Source organism: Palaemon carinicauda, chromosome 19 (assembly GCF_036898095.1).
Source record: "Palaemon carinicauda isolate YSFRI2023 chromosome 19, ASM3689809v2, whole genome shotgun sequence".
Classification (NCBI taxonomy): domain Eukaryota; kingdom Metazoa; phylum Arthropoda; class Malacostraca; order Decapoda; family Palaemonidae; genus Palaemon; species Palaemon carinicauda.
In genome coordinates, this window is record NC_090743.1 from 39,115,071 (window position 1) to 39,129,992 (window position 14,922).

The following is a 14,922-nucleotide window of genomic DNA, read 5'->3' on the forward strand; positions in this document are numbered from 1 at the left end:
AATCCGTGAGATCTACTGTCGGACTCTGATAAAAGGCGACTGGTGGAGGTGGTCCTTGAATCCAACTCCACCCTAGACCTTTGGACACAATACTGTGCGCCCATTTGTTGAACGTCCACCTCTGACGAAACAGATATAACCTCCCCCCTACCTGCGGATCCTCATTGGGTTACTGATGGCCAGCCACCACGGCTCCCATCCTCTGCCCCTCCCGGAAACTCGACCACCTCTCCTGTAGCGAAAAGGTCCTCTAAACCTACTCCCTCTCGGTTGCCTACTATACCCTTGAACCAGGCCTTGCGATTTATAGGCAGGATAAAAGCAGGCGAAGTCGAAGGCTGAGGTGACTGGCTTACCAGCACAAACTGCTGTTGGGGCTGAGACTTAGAGGGGGATGAATGTCACATCTGAGACACCAGCACTGCCGGAATCACAGGTTGGGGTTGGGAACTCTGGAAAGGAAGAAACCAATATATATATATATATATATATATATATATATATATATATATATATATATATATATATATATATATACACATACATATATATATATATATATATATATATATATATATATATATATATATATATATATATTATATATATGTATATACATGTATATATGGTTCTATATGCTGTGCTAGTTGGTATCCTGAAACAGCAGGTGAAGGTTTGATAGTATTATACTGGTGGGGTTAGTTGATATCACAAGACATAGTGGCTTTATATTTGTCATCCTTATTAATAGTAAACCTGTTATGATTTACATTTATTGACATCATACTGTGGTCACAGGATGACTTTAGTTATTTGATTTATTGAGGGGAACATTTTATCCCTAATCCTTTGCAATTTATGGCATCTTTTTGGGAGGGAATCAAGTAAATTTTACAAAATATCTAGCTGAAAGATGATGGATAGACTCTTAACAGTTCATAAATACATCCATACATATACCAAGGCACTGGGGTAATAAAATGTTTGTCTTTCTTTCAGTACTGGTCAATATCATAACCCGAATATAGGTATAGTTAACCTCAACTTATTGTGCGTAGTGTGTCTAATGTGATAATACAATATTTGTCTCTTTTAGTACTGGTTAATGTCATAACCCTAATATAAGTATATTTAACCTTACCGTTCTCTATTCCCTTTTTAACTTTAATCATCCTTATGAATCTGTAATTATTAGGGTAAAATTTTCATCGAAAAATGGAGCTACTTCCTCCTCAGAATATTTTCTAAGATCTGATAAGATTTCACTTTTATAAAATAAGATATTGGCCCATCCAAGACCAATGGAAAATCCACCAGTAACTAACATCACCATGGATGGAACCACCATTGAATGTGTCAAATACTTCCCATACCTGGGAAGCATCCTTTCCATCCAGAGCCCCTTCTCTAAAGATATTGAAAACAGGTTACAAGCTGGCCACACTGCATATGGGAGACTATCCACTAGGGTGTTCATGAACAAAAATCTAACCACCTATACAAAGGTGATGGTATATAATGCCATTATAGTATCTACCCTATCATATGCATGCAAGACCTGACCCTTTATAGTAAGGACCTCAAAAAACTGGAACAATTTTACCAGAAAAGACCGAGAACAATAATGAAAATCAAATGGAATGACTGTCTCCAAAAGAGCTAACGTCACCAGCATTGAGGCCATGATCACGAAACATCGCTTAAGATGGTCTGGCCATAAGATGTGCGTAAAGAACACAAGACTACCAAAGAAAATACTCATCAGTGAGTTAAATCCGGTTGATCGCCGTAGAGGCCGCTATATGCTTCAATTTAAAGATCAACCCAAGAAATCCCTCAAGGAAGCTAACATGAACCCCAACACCTTCGAAGCTTCAGCAAGCAACAAGAACGAGTTGAGAAGCAAAGTTAAAGTGGGTATGGACCTCTTTGAAGAGAATATAGAAAAGCCAACCTATTAGCTAAACGACAGCAACGACCAGAAAGAGAAGTCAACCACAACCACCTCCCACGATTTAGTGTGATCAATGCCCTCAATTATTCGGGGCACGAACTGGTCTCACGAGCCATAAGAAGGTGATTTATACTGTTGATAACAAATCTCTTATTAGATGTAATGGTTGTTGCCATATTGCCTGAAAATAAAACTTGCTTTACCAGACAATCCTGTTTTTATAGCAGGACTGAGAAAGAATATTCTGCACATAAATTTTGTACTGTAGATTAAATTAGCATTATAAGAATTATATGAAGCTACCTTAAATGTTGAAATATGTCAAAACCCTGTGCATGTGGTCATTTAAAGAAATAAGAATGCCAATAAAGTAGCATAAAGTAGATGGACTGTCCAAATTGAAGGTGACTATCTCAGTTAGTGACGACTCAATTTTTTTAAAAACCCAAATAATTTATGCTACTTTGCCTGCCTACCCTAAACTAAGTTTGTTGTACATGAATTAGTGGTCTAGTCTAGTCGTTGTTTTTTTTTGTTTTTTTTTGTTTTTTCTTTTTTTTAACCATAAAAGTAAAAATTATTCCTACATGAACCTTTAAGATATGCAGCAGATTAACCCTTAAGACTGTCCTTTTTTAGCCTTGGCGAAGCAAGTAGAACAGCATGGCTTTCCTTGTATCCCAAGCCATTCTGAAAGAAGGTCTCCCTCACCTTGGTTGAGGAGTTTGTGACCCGAGCTCAGCCATTCACAACTTTGAATCCTTCATCTTTTCTATTAGAAGCAACTAGTGAGGATCAAGATGGCTTACCTCCCTCTCTTGGGAGTACACTATGACACTTATTACAATAAGTAAAGAGATCTAAGAATTCTTGTTTCTTTTTGGCTTTGTACTACAATCAAGACGTATTTTTCTTGCGAGCAAGACAAAGGACCTTCTAAGATTAGAAAGCATGTAGTTGGACATATCCGATGTATCCTAACTCTGGACGAACCTTTTAATGGTATAGGTTTTGAAAACAGGAGGCTGGTAATAACAGATAACTTTGCTACCCACTACCTACTGTAGTATACTCTTAGGTCCCAAGATACCTTTAGTCATGGCCTGGTGGTAGCTGCCTAACAGATCTAGTAATGAACCTATCCCCTTCACGGGACCAGAAACATCTCGCCTTTGAAAGCAGACGAGCTAAGATCGACTGGCCCTTTTTACCAATTGTTTCTTCCCTCCCTTGGAGTGTATCAGTCGCTCTGTTACTTGTTGGACTGGATGCTATATGTAGGTGAACTGCATGATTTAGAAATTTTTCTTAAGTTTTGTTTTGAAGTATCTCCCCATCCTCCCAGACAAGGGGAGGATGGGCTAATGTATACAAACCATTTCTTATAAATGCTCATACATTCCAACAACATATGTCTCATGTACAGTATATAGGTTTTTCTGTTACCATACACCAGTTGCTGGTAGTGATATCAATAGCCTAACACTGGGCACATTCTCATGCTCATGTCGGTAGGAGAGTATCATCACGTTCCCCCTTTACTGGACCAAAGTGCTTTGACATTTCCCAGGAATGTAAACCTGCCAGTTTTGTTCTGGGAACTTCCTCTCTTCTATTAAACTACGGAGAGTTTGTGTTCATGTAGGAATAAATCACAAATTTTAAAAATAATTTGTATTTTTTCCCAACTATAAAAACCTGACTTCTTTTAAGGTGCACTTCCTGCCTTTAACCACGTAACTCCTACGTCCTGGGTCAGAGTGGCTACTCACAGTGTCCTGATGTCGGGGCGGTACGTGCCATCCTCCTGCAAGCTACCACCACCACCACCTTGTTATAAATTTTCAACTCCCACTTTTATGAAATCATATTCCTATTAAAGGACTCAAATTTTGTATAGTTAAAAAGAATATAAATTGCTTTAAAGAAATATCTTTTTGTTATAAGAATTATTAAAAGGCCAACATACTTGAAGGTATTTTTTTTTTTTATTAACAAAGACAGCATGACTTATCATAGAATATGATTGTTTGTGTGTGTAAGCTTACCTTAACCAAGCTACTTTCACTACATCTGGCAATTAAGCTCCTCTGGGTAGATGTATCCCTATGTGCTAGATTGCTGAGGGTATACTAGACTAAGGTGTTGCTTACACTTTCTGGAAACAAACCACACTGTGCTTTAAACTAAATTTGTCTTTGACTTCTCTCAATTTTTTTTTCTTTATGCATACAGAGATTTTCATAATTGTCTCATTTATTTATACAGTTGAAGTGGACTGAACCAGATGAAGAAGGACTTGTAAAATACATGTGCGAAGAAAAAGGTTTCTCTGAAGATAGAATACGAAATGGAGCTAAGAAACTAGCAAAAGCTCGAAATACCACGACTCAGGGTCGTTTGGATTCATTCTTCAAGATTCTTCCCTCTCCAGTCAACAGTGATAATAAGCGAAAGGTAGGAAAAGATGCAAGTGTTTCATCTTCATAGGAAAATTAGTCTACATAGTATGCAGTTAATGTGCCAAGTCAAAAATGGAGATTAAATCTTTATATTTGAGGTTTAATGAAAAATTTTCATAGTTTGGTTTGTTGAGAGCACAGTTACAATGCTAGATTCAAAGAGCTTTCTTAAACAGTAGTTGAAATTTGCTGAAAGGTTAAAGTTAATGAGCTGTGCTAAGTTTTTAGACCTAAATGAACAAATGAAAAGTAGAATGAAGAGAACAATACATTTGTCCAGGTGTATTAATGAATCTTAACTTATTTCTTTGATAAATCATAAGCATTATATTAAAATTCCATTTAATGTATAATTGTTTCTATGAATTCTTATGACGCTAGAATTTCTTGAGAAATCCATGTAAGTGGAAAACCTGTAAGGGGTACTACTGCCCGAGTACCTCATGCAGTATGCTGTAGTCTAATTTACCAAAGAGTATTATTCACTCACTGAGGTAGTGTCCTTGACGTTGGCGGTAAGTCGACTTCACCTTTCCCTGTCTCTAGTAATTTGTATCACTTGATTTGGTGCATAATTACCCTCCCCGCCCATCATAACACTAAAACTTGTCTATGTACTTTTTATTGTGCCTCCCTCTCAATCCTCCTATGATGTGCCCAACAAAACTTACCATAGTTGTCTATTTACTTTACAGTTGCTCTCTGGAGTCTCTTGATCCTCTTATGATGTGCCCAACAAAACTTGCTTTAGTTGTCTATTTTCTTTACCATTGCTCTCAGAAGTCTCTTGATCCTCTTATGATGTGCCCAACAAAACTTACCGTAGTTGTCTCTTTTCTTTACCATTGCTCTCAGAAGTCTTTCGATCCTCTTATGATGTGCCCAACAAAACTTACCGTAGTTGTCTCTTTTCTTTACCATTGCTCTCAGAAGTCTGTTGATCCTCTTATGATGTGCCCAATAAAACTTCCCGTAGTTGTCCCTCTTCTTTACCAATGTTCTCTGAAGTCTCTTGATCCTCTTATGATGTGCTCAACAAAACTTACCTTAGTTTTCTATTTTCTTTACCATTGCTCTCTGGAGTCTCAATCCTCTTATGATGTGCTCAGCAAAACTTACCGTATTTGTGTATTTTCTTTACCATTGCTCTCTGAAGTCTCTCAATTCTCTTATGATGTGCTCAACAAAACTTACCATAGTTGTCTAGTTTCTTTACCATTGCTCTCTGGAGTCTCTCAATCCACTTATGATGTGCTCAACAAAACTTACCCTAGTTGTCTATTTTCCTAAGATATTCTGAGTATCCTCCAGTAAAACCACATCTCTGCTGCATTTAGCTTGTTTCTTAGCTCTCTGACCTATACATAAGAGTGGACCACACACATGTATCAAGGATGATCTTCTATCAAAGGGATTAACCGGTGATGAAGTGTGGGACAGAGGTCGATGGAGAGCGCTGGCCAGAAACATTGACCCCACCTCACATAAAAGTGGGAAAAGATGCAGACAAAGAAGAAGAAGAAGCCAGGAGTTAGAGAAATATCAGATAAGATCCAAGAAAGTAGACTGAGGTGGTATGTTGATGTCATGAGAAGAGATGAACAGTATATTGGGAGGAGAGTGATGGAAATGGAGGTACAGGGAACGAGAATGAGAGGGAGACCAAAGCAAAGGTGGATGGTCTGTATCAAGGATGAGCTTCGATCAAAGAGATTAACCGGTGATGAAGTGTGGTACAGGTAGATGAAGAGCACTGGCCAGAGACATCGACCCCACATAAAAGTGGGAAAAGATGCAGATTGCTTTCTGCACTCCAAGTCTCTCCATTACCTCCTCATTTGCTACTCTGACTCCCCAAGATATTCTGAGTATCCTCCTGTAAAACCACATCGCTGCTGCATTTAGCTTGTTTCTTAGCGCTCTGATCCATACATAAGAGTGGACCACACATGTTCTTTAAGCTGTAATTCTTGGTTGCGCACCAATTGTATTATTTGTCAGACTTTTCATGTTTTTTAAGGTATTCTTGGCAATCATGATTCTTCTCATTTCTTGTTTTGATATACCAGCTTCGAGTCACCATACTACCATTACCATGCCTTTAGACACTTTTTAAGCCTTAAACAGTACTGTACTTTACCCTTGTTCCAGCTTAATTTCTTCAACTTTACTGTCCAACCATTTACATCTTGGTGCAACTGTGCAGTTTTTTTTTCCTGTTACACCCGAGTGTTGAATAGTGCTGAATGACTTTCTTGGATCCAGTGTCATCTCATATAGGCCTAACCCAAGCCATTACTGTATCTAGTACCTTTACAATAATGGCTTAAAATGTATTGTGTAGTAGATTTTAATTTGATGAAATATGTTCTGGTTTTACCTGCCATTTCTTAATTTAAAGGTACCCGTCATTTTTTTTTCAATCTAATGCACTTTCTCTTAATGAATCTTAATTAATTTTTTTTCTTGGTTTCAGTCTACAGAAAAACCAGCAGCTGGTAAGAAAGCTAAGCGAGGTGGTGGTGGCTTCAAGAGGGGAAAGTAAATTAAAGCTTATTCAACGAGGGAACATCAGAAGAACTTTTAGTATGGTAGGGGTTTAAGGCTATTATATTCAGTTTTTGAATGTACAAATGTAATGTAAATCATAAAATAGAAAAGGTATTTAATTAAAATTAATTATCTTTTCTATAGTGTAATATAACAAAATATTCTAGAATTTTTTTTTTTTTCTACAAACTTCGACTTTAATACGACGAAAGACTGAATATTTGGGCTGATTTCCTCAGGTGAACTTTTTTTTTTCTTTTTTCTATACTGGTAGGAGATAGACATTTTTGAGGTAATTCGGGTAAATTTTAAAGTAAATGGTCGAATCTCACTGTAATTAAGGAATTTATTTACAGTACTAATTATTTATATAACAATACCAGGAAGGTAAATTGGTCCATTAGTGTAAAAATCTGTAGAATATTATAGATTTTGGACTAGTATATAATTGGAAAATTTTCACTCGGCTTTAGCTTTTTGTTCAAATTACACTTTTCATTTTGTAATAGAATCTTGTTAGTTCTTATTGCACTTTTGGTTTGGTAACAAAATATTATTAATCACTTCATCCTGGTGATTGTATTGTGTTCATCATTGTGTAATTTATGTAGTCACAAGCTAATAAATTTTTATCTTGTGTAATCCCATTAAAATAACATGCAAGAAAAATAAATTACAATTTGTAACAAAATAAGATATGCAAGCAAGTCTTTAAAAAGTATCGACTTGTATTAAAAAATCTTGCTCGATATACATTCCTTTTCATTTATTTTTCTATAAATTATTTTATATTTATGGCAATTGTGAACATTTTTTACCATACTTTTATATCATGGATACTTTTCTTACATTAAAACAAAAATTATTTATTGGCAATATTTTTTATTAAAATCCTAGTGAGATATTATTTTAGCTTTATTGACTCATTCATAGATACAAATATATACATATAATCAATTATCAAAGAAATGGTTTTAGGAGAATATTTTGCTTTTAATGAAATTAAATCCATTACCTAAATATCGCCATGATGGAAAGTGTTTCTGAATGAAGCAAATAAACTATTACAACTGTTAGAGGATTTTTTACTTACCCTATATTATGACCTTGTAACTATGCACAAGGCCTATTGAAAGCAAGGTTACTAATTATGAAATTTATTACAAATTATATTTACACATCAATAATTAACTTTACTTCTGCAGACATAGAATTCCCAATCATACCAACTTTAATTCCTCAAGATAGAAATTAATGCCCTAGGCAGTTTGTGACTGAACACAAACTGGGAACTGTTGGGCACCGGGTGGAGAGATATGAAAGATAGAACCTCTCTAGACTTGAAAACCTGCTGTGACAAATTCATCAACAAGCATGTCTGTCAAATGCAGCAATAGAGTGGTGTCACAACATTCAAGCATAAAGGATGGCCAACAAAAAGAAAAGCATGCGTTTCATGAATTTTGCCTTTGTGATGAGTCAACATCCAGCATTTTAGAGTAAGCTATTATTACCATTTAGAAGCAAATGTACTAACTGCAAAGTAGATTGTCAATTTAGTCTGGTCTTTACAGTCCTAGGTGCTTATGGGTGAACGGATGGATGTGTGTATAACAAGCAAGTCGTGTGAAAGCATGTCCTAAGAGCTTTCAAGGCAATCCTGCTTAGTTATTTGCATCCACTCGACATGACCAGTCTCAGCGAGAAGATCTTGTGGCATAGACTGGGCTCAGCATAGGAAGATCTTGATGAAAGGGTTTCTGCAGGTAGTAACATCTTTATATGTCAGCATTTGAAAAGCAGATGACAGGTACTCTGTGACTTCACAAGTAGGTGAGAAGTGTCTGATTGTAAAGACCAATCACTCAGTGATGGCATGCTTGAGAAATGTATTGAGCAGTATTGGTGGAACCAGTCAAGCTGCTGCTCCTCTTCCCTCTGAGGGAGGAAAATCATAGAAGCAACTCAGCCTCTGATGAGTTACAGCAATCTATCATACTTTCCTCTACAGATTATCACCCCTGATCTGTTCTCTGACACATTGAAACCATCTCTCTCAAATGAAAGTTTTGGAACATCGTTAACCAAACACCCAATTCTAGATAAGTGAAAGTGAAGAATTCAGAGATGGTCTGATACACATTGAAACCACCTCTCTCGAATGAGAGAAGTTTTCGAACATCGTTAACCCAACACCCAATTCTAGATTAGTGAAAGTGAAGAATTCCGAGATGGTCTTCTACTGTCAAAAAATTAACCCTTGTTCACGAGTTTAATAAGGTCAGAGACAACTGTAACTTTCATCAGGGGAGGAATGACGTTCATTGATCGGCACTTCAGAGGCCTTCACAACTTGTTAGTACGGCTTCCGATCGGTCAGCTCCTAGATCCCCTATGCTCTAGCCAATCAAATAAGATTGTGCTTACCACACTCCCCAAAGACCCTTCTCAACTCGGGCCCGATGGTACGATGTCTTGAAACGAATATACAGTTACAGTCACATACTTTGCCATGATCCAGAACTTGACAAACCTTGAGTCAAGGAAGAGGTACACAGACTTCATCCTGTCAGGCTCACTAATCAGCGAACAACTGTGCCAACTGAATCCTGCGGAGAAAGAGTACCGTAGCCTTCCGACATGAGCCAAATTCTTACGTAAAGCACTGGTGTTGGGGGAGACTGCAGTCCCTTTGTACGAAGCAGATTTCGTGATGGAGAATTGGAAGGATTTCAGCCAAGACTTCCTCTTCCATCAACTAGTTACCTTTAAGGGCCCAGGGCCTTCAAAGGCAACTTCCAATAAAACCATCATATCTTTAAATTGGCACTAGAGATCTGCCTTTTCACCCTTAACCTGGCAATTCCAAGCATGAGGTTTAAAGGTCACTCCTGAGTGGTAGAGGCAAGGGACAGCGACATTGCCCTATCGAGCAGAACAACCTAGAGACTGATCATATATGCTGTACATATGATCAGTGCCCAAGCCCCCATCCAGCCAAGCTAGGACTAAGGAGGGCCAGGCAATGGCTGCTGATGAATCAGCAGATAGACCTATAGTCTCCCCCCAAAACACCCATATTAGCTCACAAGGATGATGTGTTTGCAGCAACCAAAGGAGCCAACGAGTTTGAGCGGGACTCTAACCCCAGTCTGGCGTTCACCAGTCAGGGACGTTATCATGTCGGCCAAAACAACCCAGGCGAAAGGAAAGAAGAGGGGAGAACGCTAAATTCTACATTATCCTCCTACAGCTCCTGTGAAAGAGAGTATGCCTGTCAAGTTGTTGAGCAAAGCAACTTGTACCAGGTAACTGGTGCCCGGAAGTCCTACAGGATGAATACCACATAGTTGTCACATATTCTCACCCTTTCCATGGTCAACACTGACGACGTTCTTGACCTCACTGCAGAAGGGAAGAAGACCATACTCACAGTTGTTAAGAGACTTCTCTCTCCTTTGAACATGGAGTTCAAGAGGAACTGGACAAGGTGACAGAGTGAGGCATTATCTCCTGAAATAATAGACAATATAAATCTCATTGAAAACCCCAAGCTCCGTTACCGTCAGTGCACTTTATTATTGGCTGCCAATGCAAGAGCACATGTCCCACATAAGGTGGGTACAATTGTAATAAAACAGGTCTTTGCAACCTCACTTTTTAGCATTATACTATACCTCCGTTGAGGCTTCCATCTCTTTTATTTCATACTACCCTAATGCATGCAGGCACAAACTGACTTCCTGGTCATATATAGCTTAAATCTAATCTACCCTTCTCTTGAAGGCCCTAACTGCAAACTCAGGGTACATCTAATGGGGGAAGAAAAATCCTTAAAAATCGTAAAACTTATCCAGTGAATGTCCTTCAGTGAGGTGATTAATGTAAGGCTTTTGCTATAGGAAGACTCCAAAATGGAATGGACCCAAGGCCAGGAGGTAAGTTTCTCATTCAACACTTTGGACTGGGCACAGAAAAAAAAAAAATGCAGGCCCGTTAACAACTGTTGTAAAGGAAGGGTGACAAGTTTCAGAATATCATCGTAAACTCAAAACCACTGGTCTCGCAGAGGGTTCCAAATAAATTCCATGGTCAGATGCAACCCTCCCTCTTGGCAAGATGTTACATCCCCAGTGATCTTGGAGATGGATTCTACCAAGGGCATTTTGTAACATATCGTATGCTCTGATAATTATTGGTCATCAAATGCAATTACATAAAACATTCAATAATAGTAACAAGCGGGTTACTAAGTGCAAGGATATTTGCTACAGAAATAACACTCAAAAATTCATCAAGCTAATCCACTCAAAATAAATCTGTTGATAAAATTTAAATGATTAACCAGAAAAACTCACTGGTGTAAAAACAAGTGGATATATACTGTGCTGGACTAGGATTTCCTCATGCAGAAATAAGGATATAGATAATGTGTAAGTAACAAGTCCATTGTAAAACACCATCCTAACGGAGATAATCTTAAATATGACAAATTTAGAAGTAATGAGTATTTTTCATAACTACACAAACCCGAGTTCCTTGGATATGATTCAGCACAAGGTAGTTTAAGCCACAAAAACTTTATTGCGAGGTGTCAATGACCCTTCATTAGTTAGTGGGGGTAGACTGGCCTGCTCACTTATACATCCACTCACCAACCGAGCTTAAAACCTTTTGATTACAGGCAGGACAAGTATTCATATAGAACTCAGATTTGTATAGTTAATTTATCTATTTCCAAATTTTCCATTGTTCCTGCACAAATACAAACTATCATTCTTTACGTAAGACACTCGCCTTAAGGTGGTTGGAAGTTCTTTTCAGCTAACAAAATCCAAGCTCTCTAGAGCTTAAGAAGAGTCTTTCAACACCTCATGAACCTTTGGCCCGTCAATGCAATAGGGATGACGGCCTGTGCAATTATGGCGAGTCGGTGGAAACTTTATCTAGGTGAGTATAATGAGTGAGTAAACCCTCATGCACACTGAGCCTGGACAGAAGGTTGGAGATGCAACAGAATAGTGTACACAAACTAGAACGGCCACTTGGCAGATCACATACGTTCACCTATATCATGTATAACAAAATATAGGGGATTGAATTATGCACATTTTGCCACTATTTTCATGCAAATCGGATAAAAATTTACCACAATATAACAAAAAAAACTTATATTTTCATGACAACCTTTGGTCCAATCACTCAAATTCTAATTAAATTGTCCTTGGACCACGGCCAACCATCTCCCCAAATTTCATGAGTATCGGTAAAATAGTTGTTATGCGAATCACATACACACAAATACTGCCCACGCCTATCAAAACATAACCTTTGCAACAAAGTTATGCAGGTATTGGATATATTCAGACAACTAACTGAAAAAATTGGGTTTACCTGCAGTCGGATGGAGCCCGCTTGCAGTCTTCGGATGCAGTGACCCAAGAGGGGAAGGTGAAAAAAGAAAAGGCCAAGTCATACCTTACAATCATCCCAGAACAGCAGCGCTGTAACCTCTGCCCTAGACCAAGTGCTACTAGTCCTGTAAGGGAGCTAAGGCAGCTACACCACTTGTTCAGCGGCCAGCATAGGGCCTTGAGTAAACGTATCTATGGTCCTGTGGGTTATATCTTGCAGGCAAGTGGGTGGTGAAGGTGGTTTGCCTCTTCCACACATGCTTACTTGTAGCATCTGCACCACAGAGAAGTTTCTTTAGAACACCAGGGATGTACTTATGTCCATGACGTCATGAGCTCTGGGTTATCTGCTCTGTCGGGCAGGGGGGGGGGGGGGGGGGGGATTAGGTGTGCGGTCAGTGATCAGCTGAATTCAAGAGGAGACAGGGCTTTTAGTAATTCTCCTCTTGACCCTCCCCGTACTAACAAGCAGACACTTGATCTTAGGGCACTAAGATAATACTCCAGCGCTCTTACAGGACATAGTAAGAGCTGATCAGGATCAATGGTTACTTGGTAAAGACTCAAAATCTGGAGGAGCCTGAACCTATGGTGGACATATTTACGGATTTCAATAATTTTACTCTTGATTAAACAAATTATGCCATCCTATTATTCAATATAAGGTGCAAGACTGGTTAGTACCTCTGCAGTCAAGGAAGAATATGGATGTTTACTTCTGTTGGGTCCCTGCCTGCATTGGGGTGGATGGGAATGAACGAGTAGGTTGGCCATGGCGCCAGCCACCCGTTGAGATACTACCGCTAGAGTTATGGGGTCTTTGACTGGCTAGACAGTACTACATTGGATCCTTCACTCTGGTTACGGTTCATTTTCCCATTGCCTACCCATACACCGAATAGTCTGGCCTATTCTTTACATATTCTCTTCTGTCTTCATACACCTGACAACACTGAGATTACCAAACAAGTCTTCTCTCAAGGGGTTAACTACTGCACTGTAATTGTTCAGTAGCCACTTTCCTCTTGGTAAGGGTAGAAGAGACTCTTTAGCTATGGTAAGCAGCTCTTCTAGGAGGACAATCCAAAATCAAACCATTGTTCTCTAGTCTTGGGTAGTGCCATAGCCTCTGTATCATGGTCATCCACTGTCTTGGGGTTAGAGTTCTCTTGCTTGAGGGTACACTCAGGCACACTATCTAATTTTTCTTCCTCTTGTTTTGTTGAAGTTTCTATAGTTTATTTAGGAAATATTTATTGTAACATTATTGTTCTTAAAATATTCCATTTTTCTTTCCTTTCCTCACTGAGCTATTTTCCCTGTTGGAGCCCCTGGGCTTATAGCATCCTGCTTTTTCAACTAGGGTTGTAGCTTAGCAAATAATAATAATAATAAGGGCTACTTAACCCATCCCCCTTAAAAATTTTAAGTGGGAGACTCAATGGTCTCAACTGACCAATAATACGAAACTGAAACAAATACAGCCTTAGATGGATGAATGGTCATCTTGTAATAGGAGGGATAACAAATTTTAACCAGTCTGCATATTGGCCATACACATGCAACACAGTTATTTAATGAAGAGTTGGAAAGGGAGACAGACCTCTTTATAATACCTATCAATTGACAACTGATATTAAACACTTTATTTGACTGTCCTGTTTTTAATCTTCAGTGTACACATTTGCTGCAGGACAAACCTTAAAAAGATATATTAGGGGACAATTGTAATACCCTGAATATGAAAATGTATTGGGTTTTATCACAACCTTTAATTAATTTTATTAATTTATTTATTTAATCTTCATAATCCCTTCTCATTTCACTTTTGGATAAACAAAAGTGGTGTGATTGGTTTTATAGGTCAAATTGATACCAAATGGTACGAGTGTATGGATACAGTTGATTAATAGGTATCATATAGAGCTGAATGGCATTTTGATAACACAGTGCATTGCTTGACACCTAAATTTTATAATCCTATCTTATCACTACAGCCGGATTGTGAGTCTTACCGATAAACTTGGAGATGAAGCAGAGTTGAACTTCCCCCATCACCTTGAATGGGCAATGTCATAGGAGAGACTATACAACTCGCTGACTCTCTTTACCGAGACCAGAGTGAGAAGTCCCGATCTGACCCTTGACTCAATGTTTAGTAAGGGACTCTTCAAGGAACGCATCACTTTGACTACATTCCATGGAGGTGGTCTCCGTATGAACTTAGAGGATATATTAACCCCTTTCAATCTAAAGGCTTAGTTTATGGCTAAGTGATAGGCTTTCACTGTCGAGACTGAGCAGAATATTTCCTCTCGGAGAAACAATATAACAAAAAACTCTGCAATCTGGGTTATAGTGGCTAAGTTTATAGACAACCCTTCCATGGCACCAACCACAAAAGATTGCCCACTTCACTTGATACCAGTTGTGAAGTCGTAGGGATACGACTGTTTTGTGGAAGATCTCAGTGTGTGGTTAACAAAGGTCATATAAGGGAGGAAGCTCCCTCAAAAGCAGGTCTGGTTACTACTCTGCTTTC

General features: G+C 38.5%; 1 protein-coding gene across 1 annotated transcript in view; it reads left to right on the plus strand.

Moving 5' to 3' along the window:
* Fen1 (flap endonuclease 1) overlaps positions 1-7,833 on the plus strand; it is a 66,707-nt gene extending 58,874 nt beyond the window's left edge. Inside the window, exons 7-8 of the mRNA XM_068393492.1 lie at positions 4,223-4,411; positions 6,893-7,833. Of these exons, the coding sequence (XP_068249593.1) occupies positions 4,223-4,411; positions 6,893-6,961 (258 nt within the window). The 3' untranslated portion in view covers positions 6,962-7,833. The remainder of the gene's footprint in view (positions 1-4,222; positions 4,412-6,892) is intronic.
* Positions 7,834-14,922: the final 7,089 nt, after the last annotated feature.